Here is a 20541-nt window from a genome sequence, read left to right on the forward strand (position 1 = left end):
ACCACAAATGTAACAAAATACATTAGGGTAATTTAAACAACTTCTTGAAGAACTCATATTTCTGTAAAAAAAAAGAAAATGTATCAATAAAAAGAAGGAAAATGAAAGTTTTATACAAGTATTGCTACATTTATTATATAAAATGCAAAACATTGTTGTAAATAAAGATTGATATTAATGTGCTGTGTTACCATTTGATGTTGGTAAAATTGTCTATTCCAAATCCTGTATCAAATAAACTAGAGCCAGTTCAATTAAACTTTTGAAAATTTCTGGATTCAGCTGACCTGAAATACACTAATTATATTGAAAAATCCTTGGCAAGTGAAAAAAATATTTTTTTGTTGACCTATGTTATCAGAACAGGCCTGTAATTGAATGCCCACCTACAGGACATCAACAGCAACCATGTGGCCCTTGCTAAACCAAAATCTGTTTGAATCCAGATGATACCAGAATTTAACCACACATCCTAGTGTTATTAAACAGACCTGGTCAGATGCACCCTGCACTTTAATGATGAGGGATGTGGCCATTACACATTTGGGCCCACACAGAGCCCTGGCAGGCACAAAGCAATATAGCATATAGCTTTTTTATTTGCATTTCAGTTACAAATTATATCAAGGGGGGAGGGGTACAAGACTATAAGGAGAACAAAAGGTGTGAGTCTTTAGTAGAATTGGTAACTGAGCTGTCTCTTAGTGTATGTAGAATTGTAGAAATACCTGTACAATACTGCAATGCATTCTCACCTGTTCTCCCTTTAATAACCCTGCAGTATAGAAAAATATCCACTGAATCTGCCAGTTAATCCTTCCTATGTATTTTTATGGGCTGTTTGACATAAAGGTTTAAGTTACCTATGCATCCCCAATAATAGGATGACTCTTAATTTAGGGCAAAAATCTGACGTGTACAGCAGTCCCCCAACATTGTTCATCATGAACAACTGATTGGGAACAAGTGCTGTTCTCTCCTATGGAGGAGAGTACAGTGGGGTGCGGGTCCCTCACTTCTTCATTGAACAGAACAGCTCAGTATGTACAGAGTTTGTTTGTTTATCTGTCACAATTTGATCAAGAAAGATCATTTCCAGTGACAATCCTCTGATGTCCATCAAATGTCTGTATAGGGTTTAATTTTTTAGTGGTTCATGAAATGAGCTTGGAGACTGAGATAAAACAACAACTGGAATGCTTTTTTGCTTTAAAGAGTAAGTATCTTATTTGTTCTTTTTTAGTTTGTCACATATTCCATAGGAAGTATTTTGACATATACTGTATGTTTGATAAGTGCAAACTAAAAAAGTACCAACTGACCTCATCAGAACTCTTGTGAGCTGATAACTTTCTGTGCTGAAATCATGTTAGTTACATTGGACCTGATGTTTTTTAAGCTCTCCAAAACTGGAGGCAATAGTCTATCATGGGGGGGCCTGTGAGATCCAGCAAACCTGGAATGGATTTCATCAAGGATTGAAAACATTGCCAAAAAATAAATTATTTAGGAAATCCACTTCAGGTTTGCTGGATAACAGGTTCCCCTATGATAGTCTATCTTCTCCAGTCTTAAAGTAAAAAATATCTGACCTGTTGAGCCTGATTTATTTAAGCTCTCCAAAACTGGGGAGGATACACTTTCATCAGTGAAGCTGGGTGATCCAGCAATCCAGATTACTAGGCAACGCAGATATGAAATCATAGTGTTAAAGCCAATTGATCATAGTAGTTAGAATTTTCAGTAGTATGTAAGCTATGGCAGCCCCTTTATATCCTCTGTAATGTTTACTTTAGGTTAAAATATCATGATGATATCATCCCTCATTCATTCCAGAGTCTGGGGTATGACACATTCCTCCGTCCATTCTAAAAATATAAAACCCCATTATAACAGAAGTCTTACTTTTTTATACTCTAAAGAAATGACACATTTGAGAAGCATCCTTTTTATTTGGAAATAACTTAGTTCCTTTGGTTTTAGTAGCACACAATGACAAACCTTTAATATACCCAATACATACGTGTAAATGATGTACAATCGATGGAATTGAGTCCCTGCAGTGCTCCCTTTTCTGGTGTTTAATCTAACTGTATGAGATTCTCATTAAAGTACTGAGGAAGTTAAGGTTCTCAGATGAAAATCATTTTGTTGCAAGCACAGCTGGTGTGAGTATTATACCTGGAAACACAATTACATGGACTTTTTGCATTGTGCCTATTTTGGGTCTCTTTTTGTTATGAAAGAACTGTGTGCTGTGCATTGAGGAATTGTTCCCATCTAGGGCTGTTAATGAAAGCCATATATTGTCAAATGAGGCTCCAGCTGTCATAGGAAGACAATTGTACATTCAATCACGTCTTCTAAATGAACTGTTCCAATAAATACCATTTAATGCTGAGTTAAAACTTTGGATGGCGTCAGACACACTATACATATAAATGTAATAGTCACCTGGGGAGGTCAAACATTATTATTCATTCCCTATATTTATACTACAGCAATATATCACTAATGTATAGAATCTGCTGCAGAAGAATATACAATCTAATATTCCTACCAGACTTACTGTGAAGCCCTTTAGGTATATGTAGACTTTGTAAACAGCCCAAACTTATCATTTGGCTTTTGACATATCAGGGAAGAAGACTTGTTAGGTAATTTACCCGGTGTGTGTATAATATTGGGGATATTTTCCTTAACTTCCTGTCCTAGAGAGGCAATAGGAAATAAAGTTCAGAGGATTTGACACTTGTACAATGGTTGCCTGACATTCATTAATTTGTGACATTCATTTAATCAATGAATGATGATCGGCAAAAACCACTAAGCATGTCAGTGGCAGAGAGCACAGCCGAATACAACTCGCTTGTCTTCCCCCCTCTCCATGGAACAAAATGGTGCTGTGTGTATTATTTTATGGTTTCCAGCAGCTCCCCATCCTAAAATTTACTAGCCCTGTTCTCAGCCATTGAGTAACATCCTTGTACAATAGTTACTGCTGGTGGATGGTTTTGAGAGCTCCTGCAAAGGGTTTCCCCAACAGATAATTCACCTAAAATCATTTAGTGTAGCAATACTTCCATCATCCCAAACCTAACAACCCTCTCTATGTGTTCCTACTTATATAATTATAGTATAATAGAATTATTATTATTGAATTATTTTATAATTCTCATATCAGTGGGAGTCCTCTTGCAGGAAGCCAACATTTTTGCCTTTTTATAGCTCACAGGGCAACTCAATACTACATGACTGTCTTTTTTCCTAAAATCGTAACAGAAAATCCTGCTACTTGCAAGCCTGTAGGGAGAAAACCTTTCCATTAGGTCCTATGTAGAAAAATGGCATGGTGCCTCACTGCTTTGCTAGTTTAGAATAGGAACGTCTCGTAGCATAGCCTAATACTATGGGCTATGGTGGGTTATTGTTCAGTATTCTCCCCAGAATTTTGTTTTTAGGCTAAGTGGAAAGTAGCTGTAGGTGGGAAGTGGCCCCTGTATTGTGACCCAACTTTTCTGTAAACACCCAAAACCAGCCGGGTAGTTACTAAATAGTTTCAAGGGCTGGGGAGAACATTACTGTTAGGTTTTTAAATGTATAGCTACAATTTAGAGCCCTTCTACACCTTTGCATTAGGAAAGTAATTAGTTTTTCTTTAATGCATGTGCAATTGTTTTACAAAAAATTAATGGAAGAGCTGTCCCCCCACACAGGGGTCTTTGGTCAAAGACCAGATGCATTAAACTGGGTTAGCAGATGTTTAATTCTTGTAGGTTCATTGGAAATATGAACATTTGACTTGAATAATGCCACAGTTAAAGTGCATTTTGCATTTCTAGTGCATCTTTTAATTATTATTATTATTATTATTAAACAGGATTTATATAGCGCCAACATATTACGCAGCGCTGTACATTAAATAGGGATTGCAAATGACATGCTTCCATGTGTTGTTTTTGACTGTAACATAACATTCATTTTTATCTAACCACACCAACATCAAAAAATGCATATTCCTATCAAGTAATTCAACACACCGATGTGAACAGTTCTCCAGACTAATGGTAAAAAATCCTGACTGGGGTTTTTACCTGCTCTAGTGTATCCAAACATTAAAAATAATAAATATATTTTGCAAGCAATAGGTTTTTAAACATCCCCACAACTCCAGAACTAAACTGAATTTCGACTTGGTAGACATTTTAGTTGGTTATACTTCAGAGAGAGTGGTTTATGACAACTCAGTGATTCTGTACTGTAATAGGGACTGTGACAGGGAGATCTGCAAATTGAACCCTCACTTATTTCAAATTACTCATTGTTTTGTAATTAAGTTGGTAAAAAATTGTGGTAAGACTGGTTAAGTGACGCCTGGATTAACACCTGAAAATCATTTGTTCAGATAATTGGCGGATGGGCAGGTGAGTCATGTTAGAGAAAGATAAACCAGCCAGAGTCAGACGGCAACAATGGTCTTTTGGTTATAGAACATATTTGTTTGCTATTAGTAATATTGGCCTTGCAGTTCCGGGTACTTAGTGGCCATGACATTACTCCAAGGGAAGACACAAAGTGTAATATGATGAGAGAAGAGGTGATCACTAAGAGTTCCCAGCATGCTCAAGAATCTCTGTAACCAACTGTATTATCAGAAAAGGAACAGTTCCTTTAACAACTACATATGTTCAGCACCCAGAAATCATTACAAGAATGAGTCCCCTTGGTTTTGCATCTGCTGACATGCTAAATGGGAAATGTATCTGGAGACATGAGAATGTTCCCCATTTGCAGGGTGTTTATGGTCAGAATAAAGTATGTTCCTTTGTATGTAGTCATGCCATTATGCCCTCTGTAGGAGCTTGCTTTGGGAAACAATTGATCAGTGAATTTTCCCCAGCATGGACTTTTTGCTTCTCAGCACCTGAAAAGCCCTGCCAGTATACCATATGTAATAGAGATAGTGAGAGGCATTTGTAGTTCCAAGTAGTGGCGAATGAAAACACATAACAGTGCAGTTATTAAGCTTTGGCCCTCCAAAAGTAAAAAAGGAAAAAAAACTTCCAGAAATTAGAGATAATTTAGGAAATTTAAATATGCTTTAGGTTCACCCAAAACCTATATTCCCACCAAAGTGAATGTTTATTACTAGTATTTTGTCCTCTCTTTCATTCCCCCTTTTTTACACAGGTATTTTAAAAACAGACCAGACCAGTAAGTACATGTATATTAGTATTTGGTAGATGCTAGAGCAGAAATTTTGTGCTCCTGAGGAACCCTTAAAATAATTTTCAGGTCTCAGGGAACCTCTGCTAAATCAGAGATTTTCAGAGAGGAAAGAATGCCCCCCTTACAGCAACGGTTCAACGACACCTTTTTAGACACCTAAAAATATCAATGAGTCATGCAGCTGGTTCTTCCAGGTGGTGTTGGCCCCAGAACCATGCGAGCATCATCAAATGGAAGGTCGATCAACAACAGTTCAAAGAACCCTTAGCCACCTCTGGAGGAATCCTAATTGAGAATGGCTATGCTCAAAAGCTAAACCACTAACAGTTTCATCCATTCCTTGAAGACCTTCATTGATGAGACCTTCACAACTGCCACGACCATTATCAGGGGCTTCCGCTGGCCCTGCTAGATTTGTTTATAAAGAACAATGTATTAGGGGCATGTACAACATGCAATAATGAACAGGAGCAAAAAATACTCAGAAAGGCGAAATCTCATATTCAAACCTTTACCAAGTCTTTAAAATGTTTTAACATTGAAATTAAAATCCCTAAAGATCCGAACAAAGCCAGCCAGTCTCTGGCTTTTAGCACCCACACATGCGCAAACTGCATAGGATATATATCCTGCTAACAAAAAAAACTTTGGTATAAGTACTATTTTATCTATATGTACTTTCACCAAGACACATATCTAAGAGGAAGTGAAAAACCATACACTTAAAAATAAATAGAAAGACCGGTTTTAGAGTTCTAATTTCTTTTATATTTCTATGTAGACATTATTTTCTTAGTGGGATATCGGCCTTTGAAGTGTATACTTTTTTTTAGTGCTTTTCGGTCATAAAAATAGCATCCCATAGGGCTGGATTCAGACGGGTGCATTGTGTGATTTACAGTAACATGCGGGTTTATGTTTGTTGTGTTGTGTTATCATTTATTCTAAATTGCACCCAGTGAGAATGCACAGAGGTGAATCATGTGCTGTATTGAAATGTTGAAAGCCCATAAAACATAAATGGGCAGCATTACAGCGGTTCAAATTTTATATTTCTGTTCATGCAGTTTAGAGTTTCATATAGCTCTCTTAGTAAAGCCCGCTTTACAAATTTAGGATTCCTGCAGCAAATAATGAATAAAGGTCTTCTTCTGTCCCTACTATCAGTGAAAGTGATGAGCTCTTCTCTCCATATCCACAACTTATTGGCTACTACTTAGTCTTGATTGGCTTCTGCTTTATATATCAGCTAACTGTTGTCTATTTTGCTGCAGCCAAAATGATAGACCTGCTTGTTTTGAAGCAGACTGAAACGTGGAATCTTCTGTATGGGTCTTTGAGTAACTGGGTTGTTTTAGGCAGGTGAAATGTTGCTGGAGACTTTGTATACATATTCAGTAACACATACAAGTAGAGATAATGTTCTATTCCATACAAACAGATTAAACACAAAGGTAATGTGACACAAGCTCCTTAATCTAAGGGGTCATATCTGACAAATATAGGTTGGTGTGTGCAATTTTTTGGGAAGCATCCAACTGTGACCTTGTTCTAGACCTATTCTAGACTTATTTTTGATGACTTCACTAGTTGCAATTAAAGTTCTAAAACCCATAATAAAATCTTTAGCATTGCATGAAATCCCAGTAAAACATATGGTAATAAATATAACCACAAAGTAAAAAAACAATACAGAAAAAAAAACATTTTAATGAGAACAAGTTCAGAACTAGACTTTGAAAATCCTACATTTTTCTTCTTTACAAAAATAGTGCAGCTATACATTTTCTTGGATCTGTTCAAATTTTACTTGCAGTTTATCAGTACTTTCTTTAAGATCTTCTAGAGACTCTCTAACAACTTCCAAATCTTTGTCATGGGTCTCTATTTTCACGGAATATGCTATTAAACTGTCCACTGCTTCCCTCAACCTTACTAAGTCAGATTCCAGTTTTGAGATAGACGTTTTCAAGCCATCCTCATTAACTTGGGCAGATGTCCCAGCATTGCCTGGGTTACTCTTCCACTGCTCAAAGTCATACTTTAAGTCTTCAATCTGTTGTTTATGACCTTCAAGAACATTAGTGACCTCCACTTGTAATTTCTCAACATCAGGGGTGGCATTTGGTAGGTCACCGACAGCAGATCTCAGCTCTTGGAACTGTTGGGATAAAGCGTGCTGAGCTTCTTTCAGAGCCGATAGGTCTCCAGTAACTTCAGTGCTTTCGGAGGTTCTGGAAGACAAATGCTTAAAGCCAGCAAAATCTTCTTCAACAATATTCAGTCTCCTGCTGTATTCTTCAAAACTGCTTGCCAAAGATTCCAAAGTAGACTTTTCAGAATTAAAAGCCTCAACTGCACTTTCAAGAGGTGTCAACCTCTGCCTAATACTATCGGTATTTGTTTCAATTTCCTTAAGCAAATCATTATTTGTAGAAACATAGTTAGTTTTAATCTCTGCAACAGAAGATGAAAGTTGTTCAATATCTTTAACAACTCTGTCAATCTCCTCCGTTAGGCTGGATTTATCATCTTCTGACAACTTTTCTTTCAGCTCCCCTATTGTGGCTATGTGTTCCTCAACATCTCTTTTTAGAAGGTCTTGCTGACTTTTTAGCACTTCAATTTCATTACTATTGGTGGTAACAGTATCAACATTGATGGCATTGTTCATTAGCCAGTCAATAGATTCTTCCTTGGACTTAAATGAAACTTGTAACTCTGAGAAAAGTTCTTTTAACCTCTGGAGTTCACCAGTGATTGAACTGACATCTCCCAAAGAAGCTATTGTAGCCTTCACACTGCTAATCTCTTCCTGGCTTGACCTTTGCACGTCAGTAAGTTCAACTATGTCCTCGTTTATTGATTTATTTAATTCAGTGAACTTTTCCTTCATGGTTTTGTCAAAGAGGTCCAGATCTCTTTCCCCTTGGTCCTTTACATCTTGAATGACGTTTGACAGGTCTTTCTGAAGCTTTTTAAGAATAATACCAACCACATCAAGCTCCTTTTCGCTGTTTTTGATGGAACTATCATGTCTCAGTTGTTTTTCCTGAATGTCCTTGGAGATGAATTCAACTCTTCCAACGGTTTTCTCAAGTATGTCCACCTATAATGAAAAACAGAAGTATGGTAATATACATTTAGCAGGGAACAATTTTATTTTACCTGATGCTACAACATGAGATGGCTACCTATTCTACAGAACACTAGAAGGCTATGTCAAAAAATTTGTGAGCTTTAAAATATTAATAGGCATGACTGCTTACAAATAACTGGCTGTCATCTGCATACAGTCATTGGTCCTAAACATGGGGCCTATTTTATGAAACCTAAAACTGAATTCTGAATTCAAAAGTTAATACAAGGGCATCAGTCTCATCAGTATTTCTTTCGTCCACCTAAAGTCCGCAGGAGGCATTTTCACAAGTAGTCAGCTGTGTATCTAGCAACAAGCATGAAAGACAAAACCGGAAACTATTTTTAAACATGCCCCCCTCCCCCTGCCACAATTTTAGTTTCCTTTGTTGTTTCACTCTAATACATTTTGCAATCTGCAAATTTATATATACAGGCCCAATGACAGTCATTGGCCTACCTTTTTTTGATGAAATAGGGGGGGCGGAATGTTAAATACATAGCTGAAATACACATATGAAATGATCTGCCAAAAGACATCATAAAAAAGTGCCACCTCCAGTCTACTGATTGAACATAAATGGAGAAGAAGCAATGGACAAGTTATCATTCTGAAAAAAAAATTGATGCAAATTGTGCTGACTTGAAACACTGCCAATCAGATTCTATATTTGCAGAATTTTATTGGTTCAGTTTCAAGTCATTACAATTTGCATAAAAGTTACATTTTCTGCATTTCATTGACCACCTAAAGTTATGTGTGAAGAATGGTAGACCAAGTAAATTCCTGGGTTCTGCAAAAGTATCAAAGTTTAGTCCAGAACAATGGGTGCTGGTATTTAATAAGTGAGTGCCACTAATGGCATTGGCACCAACAAAAGAATAGACTGAAAAATACCCAAATCCAGTATTTGTAGTTACAAATTCTTACAGAGTACATATGAAGCGTACTGTGCCATTAGACTAATAAATAGATGCTTCAATGCTCTGCAGAATTCTGGCTCTGTTGTGCAGACTTTGAGCACCAGGAATGGATCATCAGTGACAAGGGGAGCGACTACAGAGAAAACAGCATTCCTGCCTATTGACAGTTTCAGAGACCCTGAATGATATTCATCAAAGCATTTGGGGATTTGTATACTGAGTCCTTTTACATCCTAACCTACATGGGTGCACCATGCACATGCCTATTAGCCCCTTTGTCACCAATAGCAAGCCAACCTGAATCAATGATGTGAAGAACATGCTGGAGGGAGTGCATGTACACAAGAAACAAAAGGCCATTGTGCTTCGGCTAATTAAACATCATTAAGTGGAGCCTTCCATGTTTCTGGCCTAAAAGGCCTCATTTTTTGTGTTTCACCTGCTACCTGGTAAATGCCTAACTAAAACTGCATAAATACGTTTTAATGACAATTGGGGTCTGGGGAGATATGGTAGACCACCGCAGTATAATTTTCTTCACCCTCCATCAGCACATAACCTATAGCCAGGTTTCAATTATATGGAAATGGTCTCTATAAGATGCTAATTGTGTAGAATAAAGTTTGGGGGGAATAGAAAAGTTTGGCTTCAAACCTCTCAAAAGCAAGATATTAAAATTGCCTGCGTAGCTTAATCCAGAACTCTCCAAAAGTTAATTAGAGTAAGAGTAACTTGTCTGCACAAGGAAGTAGACTTTCCGCACCCAGCTTCCTGTGTGATAAATCTAAATCAGCAGGGTGTCATCCTGACATTTGTATAACTTATTACATAACACAGAAGCAGCAGTAACACTGTGTGGCCTCATTTATATTTACAAGATACATAATATACATTGTATGTATTGGAATCCTGGAGGTGGGTGTATGTATGTTCCCATAAGTGACACTGACATCTGGTGTAGGCTGCACCAATGGAGCGTCAAGCTTTCATTCATTCCAGGCATTGGTGCATGTACAGAAATACATTACACATCCTGCCATCTACTTTAACTTTACGTAGGATCCAAAAATACATCTGAAAAAAATGTCTTTGCTAAAAGGTTATGCAGAGCGGTGTCACTGATTGGGACATGGGAAAGAGGTGTAAATGGAGCAATATTCTGTGTACATAGGGGATGCAGCCAAAGCATGAAGGGACTTCTAATATTTTCCCAATGCTTATGGTGGCTTCTAATGACCTTGAATGGGGGTCACTGGGCTCCTCAGGGGCAGCACCTACCGATATGCACAAGCAATAATGGGGTGCAGTATGATGGCCTGAAAATGGTATTATATTAACCCTTTCATAAATATTAAAGGTCTCTATGTATATGTAGGAAATACATTTAGGCTACATTTAATTTTTCTATGGATGCAGGAGAGCATTCATCCATTACCTTATGTTCAGCCACCATGTCTCTATTGCTCTTGGGCAGCCACTGGAGTATATGGCTGTATATAGTCCAAATGAGCATTTATCATTCTGTTCTTCATGTAGAAATAAAAATGACTATTTGTGATGCATAACCCTATATACTGGGATAGATTTTCCTACGCCTATATTCAAGACAAGGACAAGTGTGTAGAGGGCACAGTGCAACCCAACTTACTGGCCATATCCCTTTGTTCCCAATGAGAATCATCACCCCAATGCCGATTTTTGGTTTCTGATGTCTGGCTTGGCTACCAATATTGTGCCTGACCTGGTACTGATCAATTTGCCATCAGCAACAGGTTTCAGGCAAGAGTCGATTCGGTAACACAATAAATGGATCCCAAGCTGACCATACAGGTTACACTCTACGTGCAATCTCCATTGTGATCAGCAAACCATACAAGGTCAGGGCCTACCAATAAAAATGCAATATGACGGGCCCTGCCACTTTATAGTTCCTGGAAGAACTAAAGTAGTACAACTAGATTGTATATGATCAGTTTCAGCCTAAATGATCTTCTTCCAAACCATTGATAAAAAGTTTTATGTGATACCCAATTTGTACAAACTTTGGGCATTTTTTAAAGAGTCACATAAGTTAAAAAAAAAAACTCAAAATATTTGAAATCTCTCAACCTAATATCAATATTACAGTAGTCATTCTAATTCCTCAATAGATTGATACATAAAACTTTTTTTTAGGTTTTGGAAGGGAAGGGTTTTTTGGTTTACAGTAGGAAGGGTCAACTCCCCCATCAGGTTATTTCTTGCTCTCCGTGTCCTGCTTAGGAGATTTCCCCAACTTCTTGTATTGCAGACAGCAAGACGTGGGAGAGTTTCCCCAAAGTGTGGGGAATTTCAATTTTGCAGATTCACTGTCCCCCCTATAGCTTTTGTTCTGGTGATAGTGGTAAGACGTAGGATTACCCTCCAGATCTGGGGATGATTCTCCCCAGTGGGGACAGAATAGAAACCCGGCAGAAGGTCTCACCCTTTTCTGACTATCCAAAAAGTATAAAAAAAAAGTTTTTCCCATTTATACAATGAATGGGTCACACATAACATGTGCACTTTAATGCATTCTTATATATTGTGGTGCACAGCATTAGGCAGCCTATTAATTTGTCATGAAAAATAGGTCTCACTCTATTAAAAAAAAAAACAGGTGCAAAAAACCCAATGGATTGCAGTGTTAACAATCCAAAAATGTGAATTAAGAAAAAAATGGAGCAATGAAGAGCCTCAATATTGCTTCTATACATTGCACCGTATTAATAACCTGTTCCATCTCAGTATTTGTATGTTGCAGTATAAGAAATCACGCCTGCTGCACTTTTAGGATTGCGTTGCTGCATAACGCACTACAATGCAATATCAAGACGCATTTGGGGTGCAATCGTGAATGAATGGCAACCCAACGCAGATTTTATGCGCTGCTCTGCGTTTCAAGGCAGTTAACGCAACACTCCATTATAAATAACCCTCAATAATAATCCCAATACAATTACCTGTTTCTGCAGGCTGTTGACTGTCACTGCAAGTTCCCCTTTCTGCTCTGATAAATGGATTAATTTGCTGTTGATGTGGGAGACTTCTTCCAGAAGGGTATAGAGCAGCCATCCTATGCAGGCGGTCCCAGCGATCAGCAGCACCCCGACAACAATAGAACAAAGTTTCTGCAGCAGCCCGGCGTTTGCTGGCGCTGATGCCGCTTTACCCTGCTTGTGGTTTTTCTTTGCCACGTCATTGCCTGCTTGAGTCGGGGGTTGATTTTCGGCTGAATTGGCTTTATTTCTATGTCTTGCACTGGTCATGGTGATGGCAGGCCAGGGCTCTGATGAGCTGGGGATGTGAACTGGAAGAAAGGAGGGTTGGAAGAACCTTGCCGAGCGATGACGCGCTGCTGCAGCTCCCAAAGAGTTAGAAGAAGTTTAGAGGAGTGCAGGAAAAGTTGTGATCCCCCTCCTCCTCCAGCTCACACCCAGCCTGGCCCCTCCTGTCCATGGATGGGGAGACTGCCACGCATACACTCCCTCCATGAAATCTGGATGACTGGCCAGCAATAGGTGTGTGCTGAGCTGCAAAAATGCTGCTGAACTACTACTCCCAGCATGTTTGTCCATTAAAGTACATGTAAAAAAAATATCACTGCTGATCAATTCTGATCTCCTGTAGATACTTTGTAACCACTTTATCAACTCCAGCGCTGGCTTTTCCCAGTCTGGGTTTGCTAATGGGACCATGTGTGTGAATTCAGCTGCTTGTAGTCCACACTATGGGAGACGATGACTGCAGTGCCTAGACAAGGACCAAAATGGTAGGCATATATGAAAACATTTAAATTGGTGTTCAAAATGGCACATCCTAAAGTGGAACTAAACCTAAAAATATAAAAACTGTGATCAGGCAGATTATTGCAGAAGGAACAGGCGATGTCCCTCCTGCAGCAAAACAAACTTACCCTCTTGCGAACAATCTTTTCTTGAATGCAAACACAGCTTGGCGTATGTTCCAAGCATAGATGTGCACATGTGCATCTTATCATTCTGGCTTGGCCAATCAAGATGGTCAAAGATCTTGAACCTGGAAGAGGGCCAGGTGAAGATTTCCATACCAAGAAAGGAGTAAAGCTACATACACACATCCAACGGTTCTCACCCGATAATCGTCGAGAATCGTCTCGGAGCCGTTATCAGACGAGAATCTGAAGTGAAAGATCCTTTCCAATGACTATTGCACATGTGTAGGTGGCTTAAGGAGGAGCACACAGGCGATTATTAACATTGGCATTTTTGGCTGGCAAATAATCCTGGAAGCCTAGCTGTTAAGAGTAGGTTTCCAGGAGCTTTTAAAAGCCACATTTTGTGACATTTAATTTGTTAGGTTTGGATTTCCATATCTATAAATACTTGGTGTAAATGTATACAATTAATAATAACATTACACATCAGTCTCCAGGCTTCCTTAGTTTTGGCAGATGTCTATAACTTTGCTCAGTAACCCATGGACAGAAGATGTGGACTTAGCTGATTGGATGGTACAGGGTTTCTATAGGGAGTCTCCAATAAAACAATCACTTCCCCCATTCACAGAGGTGAATGTTTGAGCACTGATTCACACCTACGTGTTAATCCCGCACCAAGTGGGGGCTGCCAGTAACCCAATTAATTGTGTGTAAATGTATTACAATGCATGTGAATAGGAATGTCAGAATGTGCTTTTGAAAACACTACACTGGTAAAGCATAGGGATGAACTTCACTAAAGGAAATCTAGATTGAAGGGGGTATGGAGCGTATTGTTAAATATTGTCTTCTGTCCTCCCAGCATTAGTTTTCAAAATCTCCCCCTGCATTGGTGACTGTGGCATTTAATAACCCCCCCCCCCCAGCATTGGGGTGAGAGGTCCCTAAAATTTAATAAATTAATCAATGTTGGCACAATGAAAATACTGACATATATATATGCCCCTGACATATTCCTAACTGTTAACAACACTGTTATTCGACCCTCCCCTTAGGCATGTTGTCTTGGTGTCACCTTTGATTCTGCCCACTCATTTACCCCCCATATTCAGAACATTTCCAGGTCCTGCCACTTTCACCTACGCAACATTTCCAAAATCCTCCCCTACCTGTCCCCTGAGACCACCAAACTCCTTGTACACGCTCCTATCATCTCTCGTTTGGACTACTGTAACCTCCACCTCTCAGGTATTCCCATAACCCGACTCTCTCCTACAATTTATTATGAATGCTGCAGCCAGACTCATTCATCCTTCCCACCGCTCCTCTTCCACTGCGACTCTTTGTAGTTCTCTTTATTGTCTTCCATTTCACCTTAGAATCAAATTCAAGCTCCTGTGCTTTGCCTTCAAATCCCTCCATAGTTATTGTCCCACTGACATTTCCACCCTGGTAAAAAAAAATACTCCCCCAGCCGATCTCTCCGCTGCTTCGATGACCTACTACTGATTTCCTCACTCATAACCTCATCACATGCACGGATACAAGACTTCTCTAGAGCTGCCCCAACTCTCTGGAATGGTCTTCCTCGTCCTATTCGGCTTGCTCCTACCTTCTGCTCATTTAAAAGAGCACTCAAAAGCCATCTTCTTCTGCCTTTTGAAACCATCACTACTTCCCACCACTACATAGCTTCCCTCCTATTGTGTGTTACTTCCCCCACCTCCTAGATTGTAAGCTTTTCAGGGCAGGGACCTCCCTTCCTTTGTCACTGTATTTGCAAACCCTATTTAATGTACAATGATGCATAATATGTTGGCGCTATATAAATCCTGTTAATTAATAATAATAATAATAATAATAAAAATAATAATAAATACTATGTGGCAGGAGATCATTACCCCTGACGATTTTTCAATAAAGCCGCAGCTGGGATGACATATCCTGGACTCAGGGGATGCCAGGAATCCTGGGACAGTTCCTTGGGATCTATTTAGGAAGTATGTTCAGCTTCAGTTTAGAATGCGGACTTTCAGTTTAGAGAAGCTGGTTTCAGAAAGGTGTAAATTCTAGCTTCTCATTTCCTGTATTAATAAAAACAAAAGAAAAGAAAAACACAAAAGTACTGCTCCACCTCTGTAAGATCAAATACTGATCAGGGCCACCAGCCCACAGACTGAATAATACCCTACATCCAACCATCCGTCCTTTATGACTATCATGGACAGTTTCCCTGGACCAATGTTATTGCCCACAGTGTAATGCAATATATAGAATGGTGGTCACCTACCTCAATATAATCACCATTCTTTGCAGCATTATAGACTGCCCCTGGAATTGGGCTTTGAAGTAACAGCATCCAACCCTAAAGCACCTATACCAATGGCCCCATTTTCAAACCTGAATTAACCCACCCTCCAGCTTCAAAGGTGTATACCAAGATTGGACAGCCATAGCTATGCTGTTTGTTTATATCAAGCACTGTCTCATATGGGACTGAATTCTGAGAATTCAGAACCGATCCTATAGAAGTCCATAGGGCCGCAATATGCAGATGCAACCAGCTAGTGCTGAATGTAAAGCTTAGGTCAGAGGCCAAATGGGATAACCATAACCAACTTAGGCAAAGTCACAGGCCAAACTTGAAACTGAAATAGCACAGCTACTACAATTCTCTGTGTTAAGAAAACAGTCCAATGCGGGGCTTAATTTTATAAGTGGCTGGAACTCCCTCTTCATTTAAAAAGCACCGCTACTACAAATCCCTGCGTCTATAAAACAGTCCAATGCGGGGCCACGGATAGGCAGCGAGCCCGCTGTTCTAAAGACGTGAGAGATGCCAGGTATTGAATTAGCGGCGCTATTTCAATGCAGCAGCGGGCCAGCTGCAATTCATATTAAGGATTCTTTGGGAGCCAAAAAAAAGAGTTTGACACCCCTGATCTAATATATTCAAATCACTAATAGGAATTTTCTTCACAATCCAGTTTGAATTTTGCAGTACAAATTGCCTGTATGCAGACAGATTTTTATGTTTATAAAAGCAGTAGACATCTTTTATAATTCTGGGGTTTAGCTTGGTGTGTGGGACAGGTAAAGGCAGAGATGAAAGTGTGGTCCAAGACCAGCTTTAAAGCAGAATTAAGGTTGAAAAATTAAAAATTGTGTGCATGCAGGAAACAAAGGTGATAAGAGGACCGGGTGAAGGTGCAGGCATCCACAAACAGGTATGTTTATTTTAAAGGACATCAGCTTTTCCTTCTGCAATAAAGGACACAACTTCTCGGGATTTTCTGTTTTACCTTAGGTTCTGCTTTAAAGATCTTGGACCACACTCTTAACTCTCACCCTACCTCTCTCTATCAAACCCCCAGAAATAAAAAAAAAAAAAGATGTCTGTATAGTTTATGTAAAGTTATGTCACTGAGTTCTCAGATAAGCTTTAACATTGTAGTTTTATTCATATCTTTTAATAGTTTTTATCTGCAGCTTACAATAATTATACCAAGTGATTTGCTATAAAGGTCCTTGTTCAAGCACTTGCTTTTATAGAGTGACAACACTCTTTCATTATCTCCCAATTGGGTTCCTGTGTTGTCACCCTGTCAAGTGGGTTTTTCATAGAGATTACATGTTGCACAGGCATTGTTTGCTATTGTCACTATATGAGAAAAGCCCTGAGAAAGGCCATGTAGCCATAACTGGATTGCTTGTATACTGGCTGCAAAAAGCAGCACTAATATTAGCTGGTGTAGTTCTCAATTGTTCCAGTAGGTGTTGCTGTGTTTGTTTTCATTCACAACAAATTACACTTGTATTCTAGTAAATGAAAATGAATACAGCATCACTTAATATCTATTTAATACCTTTTAAGTACATTCACCTGTGTTTTCACAGACTAATAATGCAATCACAAATTGTTTATAAGCATAATAATTATGTTTTTTGGGTCTGATTTAATAAAGCTCTCCAAGGCTGGATAGGATACACTTTCATCAATAAACCTGGGTGATCAAGCAAACCTGGAATGGATTTCTTAAAAGTAATTTGCTATTTGTTAGCAAATGTTTTCAATCCTGTACCAAATCCACTCCAGGTTTGCTGGATCACCCAGCTTCACTGATTAAAGTGTATCCACTCCAGCCCTGGGGAGCTTTATTAAATCAGAATGTGATTTGTACCAAATGTCATATTCACAGCTCTATGCCTATAAATGTCATATAGTTAGGGTTTACCTCTTCATGTAAGCGTGCCATCTGACGCACACACAATATAAATATGCAGGAACAAAGCCTAGGTAATTGTAGGTAACAACACAACCTGATGAAGTTAATATTTAAAAGCTATAGATAAAAGGACAGGAGGTGAAAAAAGACAAATACGTGAGAAAAAAATTAGATATGGGTGGTGAAGGTGGGTAGGATGATTTAGGTAAAATGAGTAAACAATAAAAATGTGAGTGACAGTTGCTACAATTTTATGACACTTTCAGACACGTGTGCCAGCTAATATTTACAATATCACTTTTGACTATTTTAGGGACTGTTCATTGTTCTGATCTCAGCTCCAGAAATCTCCATATTTGTTGAATATAAGAGATTTTTATTGTGTGGAATTTAAACCCTGGGTTGCCAGGCCAAGACCCCATTTGTTGCACTTCTCGTATGTTCTCAGTCACTGCTGTCAGTAACAGGGCACACTTTCCACTATATCACAGTTTATTTTTTTATGCTGGCAATTGATCGAAATTCTTTCCTGATTTGCCTTTCCCTTGCTTGCTTCTGAGACCTGAATCCTCCAGGAATTGGCCACCTGAATATTTCATCTTCAAGAGGTTGAAGAGAGGATTGGATAATGCTGTAGATGAAATAGATCTGCCCTTCAAGTGTTGCATTGAGTGGCAGGAAAGATCATAACATTTCTGTGTGGCATCCATGCTGTACCGGAGTCATTGGAAGTAAAGACTAAAGCTACATACACACTTCCAATTATTATCGTTGGAAAACGAACGACGAACGTTCATGCACGATATATATGAACGATCGTATAGCACCGATCCTGCACATAGAGTTAACGACACGATCGTTCATAGACATTGTACACACAATAGATACGATCGTTTGAGCGACAGAGGAACTATGTGCACGACAGTAAAGTGAACGGACGTTCGTTCATCACGCATGCTCTGACCATGGACGATCAACGAACGACCGTACACACGAACGATGCTCAACGATCGTCGTCCAATCCGATCCGTCAGTCCGGTCGTTCGTTTCCAGCGACTTTCCTCGTTCGTCGGCGTCGTTGGTTACTTTTTTACCAACGATTTTTTGCCCAATCGATCGTTCGTCGTTCGATTGGAACGATAAAAATTGGAAGTGTGTACGCACCTTAAAGGATTAAATGATTTATAAGATAACATGCACTAAGTATATAGGGTCCTATTATATCTGTGCATTGTGTCGACATGTGGTAATGCATCTAAAATGCCCTGATGTGTTTCAGCATTAAATACAAATCAATTCATTTAAAAAGGTTGTCTTAATGAGCACATGGTAATGTATGACATACACATGCATTATTGCACCACACAAATCTAGGGGTCTATTCAGGTTAAAACATTCAGGTTACTGTATTAGGGCACCCCATTCATTTAAATAGGATGCGTAATGCCTTACATTGATCCACAAACTGGATTGGATATGCCCTGTGGTGCAGCACAATGTACAATGAACATACATTGGGATGCCAATATAATTGAATGGCTCCACGTGGCACATTCACTAAATATATTCCTGGTGTATTAAAACAAAAATGTGCTCTCTATGTAGAAGCAGTGGCCTCTCTGCAGAACCTGGAAACTTCCACTGCTAAGTCGGAGCTAGAGTTTGAATATGTATTTCTGGGGTTCTTTTTTTTTCCAGTCTGTGACCCAGAGTGGACACTGCAGGACAATTTACTGGCTTCTCGTGCTGCTTCTCCTTCTCTTAGTCTGAGCTGTGTCTTTGACCTTCTGCTGCTTTTATGAGGAAGCTTTTAGTAATACAGAAGAAACTCCTAAATAAAATATCTATAACTGTGTTCTCCTGTGTAAAAGCCCAGCTATTCCCAGCATATACAGAGCACTTGTTCAGTACTTCGCTGGAACCATCATCCCTAATTGAGGCAGACATAGAACTGGAATCTCATGAGTCACACCATGTCATCCTCTAATGTCATATTCTGAATATCATTCAACGTGAATAGGCCTGTGCATCATCATTAAGTGCTGAGGATGTTGGAAAGTTATCAGAAATACGTTGTCAGTGCTTAATTTTGTTTCCAACAGCCTCAGCCAGCCTACATTGAGAATTCATCTCTCCTGTGTATTGTTGCACTAACAAAGACTTGTTTATATTCACCCATCTGAGTATATAACTTCTGCCTACCTCCCTGAACTACTACCGGTATATTTGAATGGGAGGGCTTACTGCACATTTACATGGTGCATATCCTCATTTCATTGCCATATGGAGCACCTGCATTGTTTTTATGTCACTTTGAAGTTCTGAATGATAATAAACCTAATTGCTTACACTAGAATGGGTGATATGTGCTCCTGACTGGACCCCTCCACCATAATCCTTCCACTCTCTATATACCTACCTCCAATCCCTAATTAGCACTTTTAATCCATTTCCTCTAAGCTCTTCTGACACTCTTCTTGCAGACACAATCTGCCACCATAGTGCCTGTTATTCCCCTAGGAGGGGATCATTGCATCACCCTTCTAAACATCATCCAATTTCACAGAAAAACATGACACCAATAAACCTCTATATGACCTTATAGCCTATCTGTATTGCACTGTGGAGGAATATCAGTTTTTGTCTTTGCATTTCTTTCTGTAAATCAGTGCTTCTGAAAAATACAATTCCTAATAAACATTTATTATGTAAAAAATAAAGCCACAGCCTTACATTAGGTGGCTCCATTAGTTTATTTTCTTTTGTTTTTTTGTCACCTTATTTTCACCAATACCACAATTCCTATTTTAGGTGACAACACACATTAACCAGATAATGTATAGAAAGTAGCTTGTTACCCAAGGACACCTTCCCTTCTAGCATGGTAAGATCAGTAAGCTCAGTGACCACATATACAAAAAAAACCCCTTAATGGTACAAGTTATGGTTTTCAGTATACATATCATTAAGGAGTAATAATGAGTCTTTATATCAGAAAGTATTCAGTTTACTAATTCCAAGCCTCTCTTGCAACTTCTGTCCTACTTTGCAGATTCTTGGCTATCACTCCCACTGGAACAAAAAAAT

At 38.9% G+C, this 20541-nt stretch overlaps 1 protein-coding gene across 1 annotated transcript; it reads right to left on the reverse strand.

Moving 5' to 3' along the window:
• Positions 1-6919: 6919 nt before the first annotated feature.
• Positions 6920-12706, reverse strand: CKAP4 (cytoskeleton associated protein 4). The gene is made up of 2 exons (XM_072400413.1): positions 12273-12706; positions 6920-8338 (listed from the first exon to the last, which is right to left on the reverse strand). Exons 1-2 carry the CDS (start codon positions 12576-12578, stop codon positions 7007-7009), a joined length of 1638 nt encoding a protein of 545 aa, XP_072256514.1. The 5' UTR covers positions 12579-12706; the 3' UTR covers positions 6920-7006.
• Positions 12707-20541: the final 7835 nt, after the last annotated feature.

Source organism: Pyxicephalus adspersus, chromosome 2 (assembly GCF_032062135.1).
Source record: "Pyxicephalus adspersus chromosome 2, UCB_Pads_2.0, whole genome shotgun sequence".
Classification (NCBI taxonomy): domain Eukaryota; kingdom Metazoa; phylum Chordata; class Amphibia; order Anura; family Pyxicephalidae; genus Pyxicephalus; species Pyxicephalus adspersus.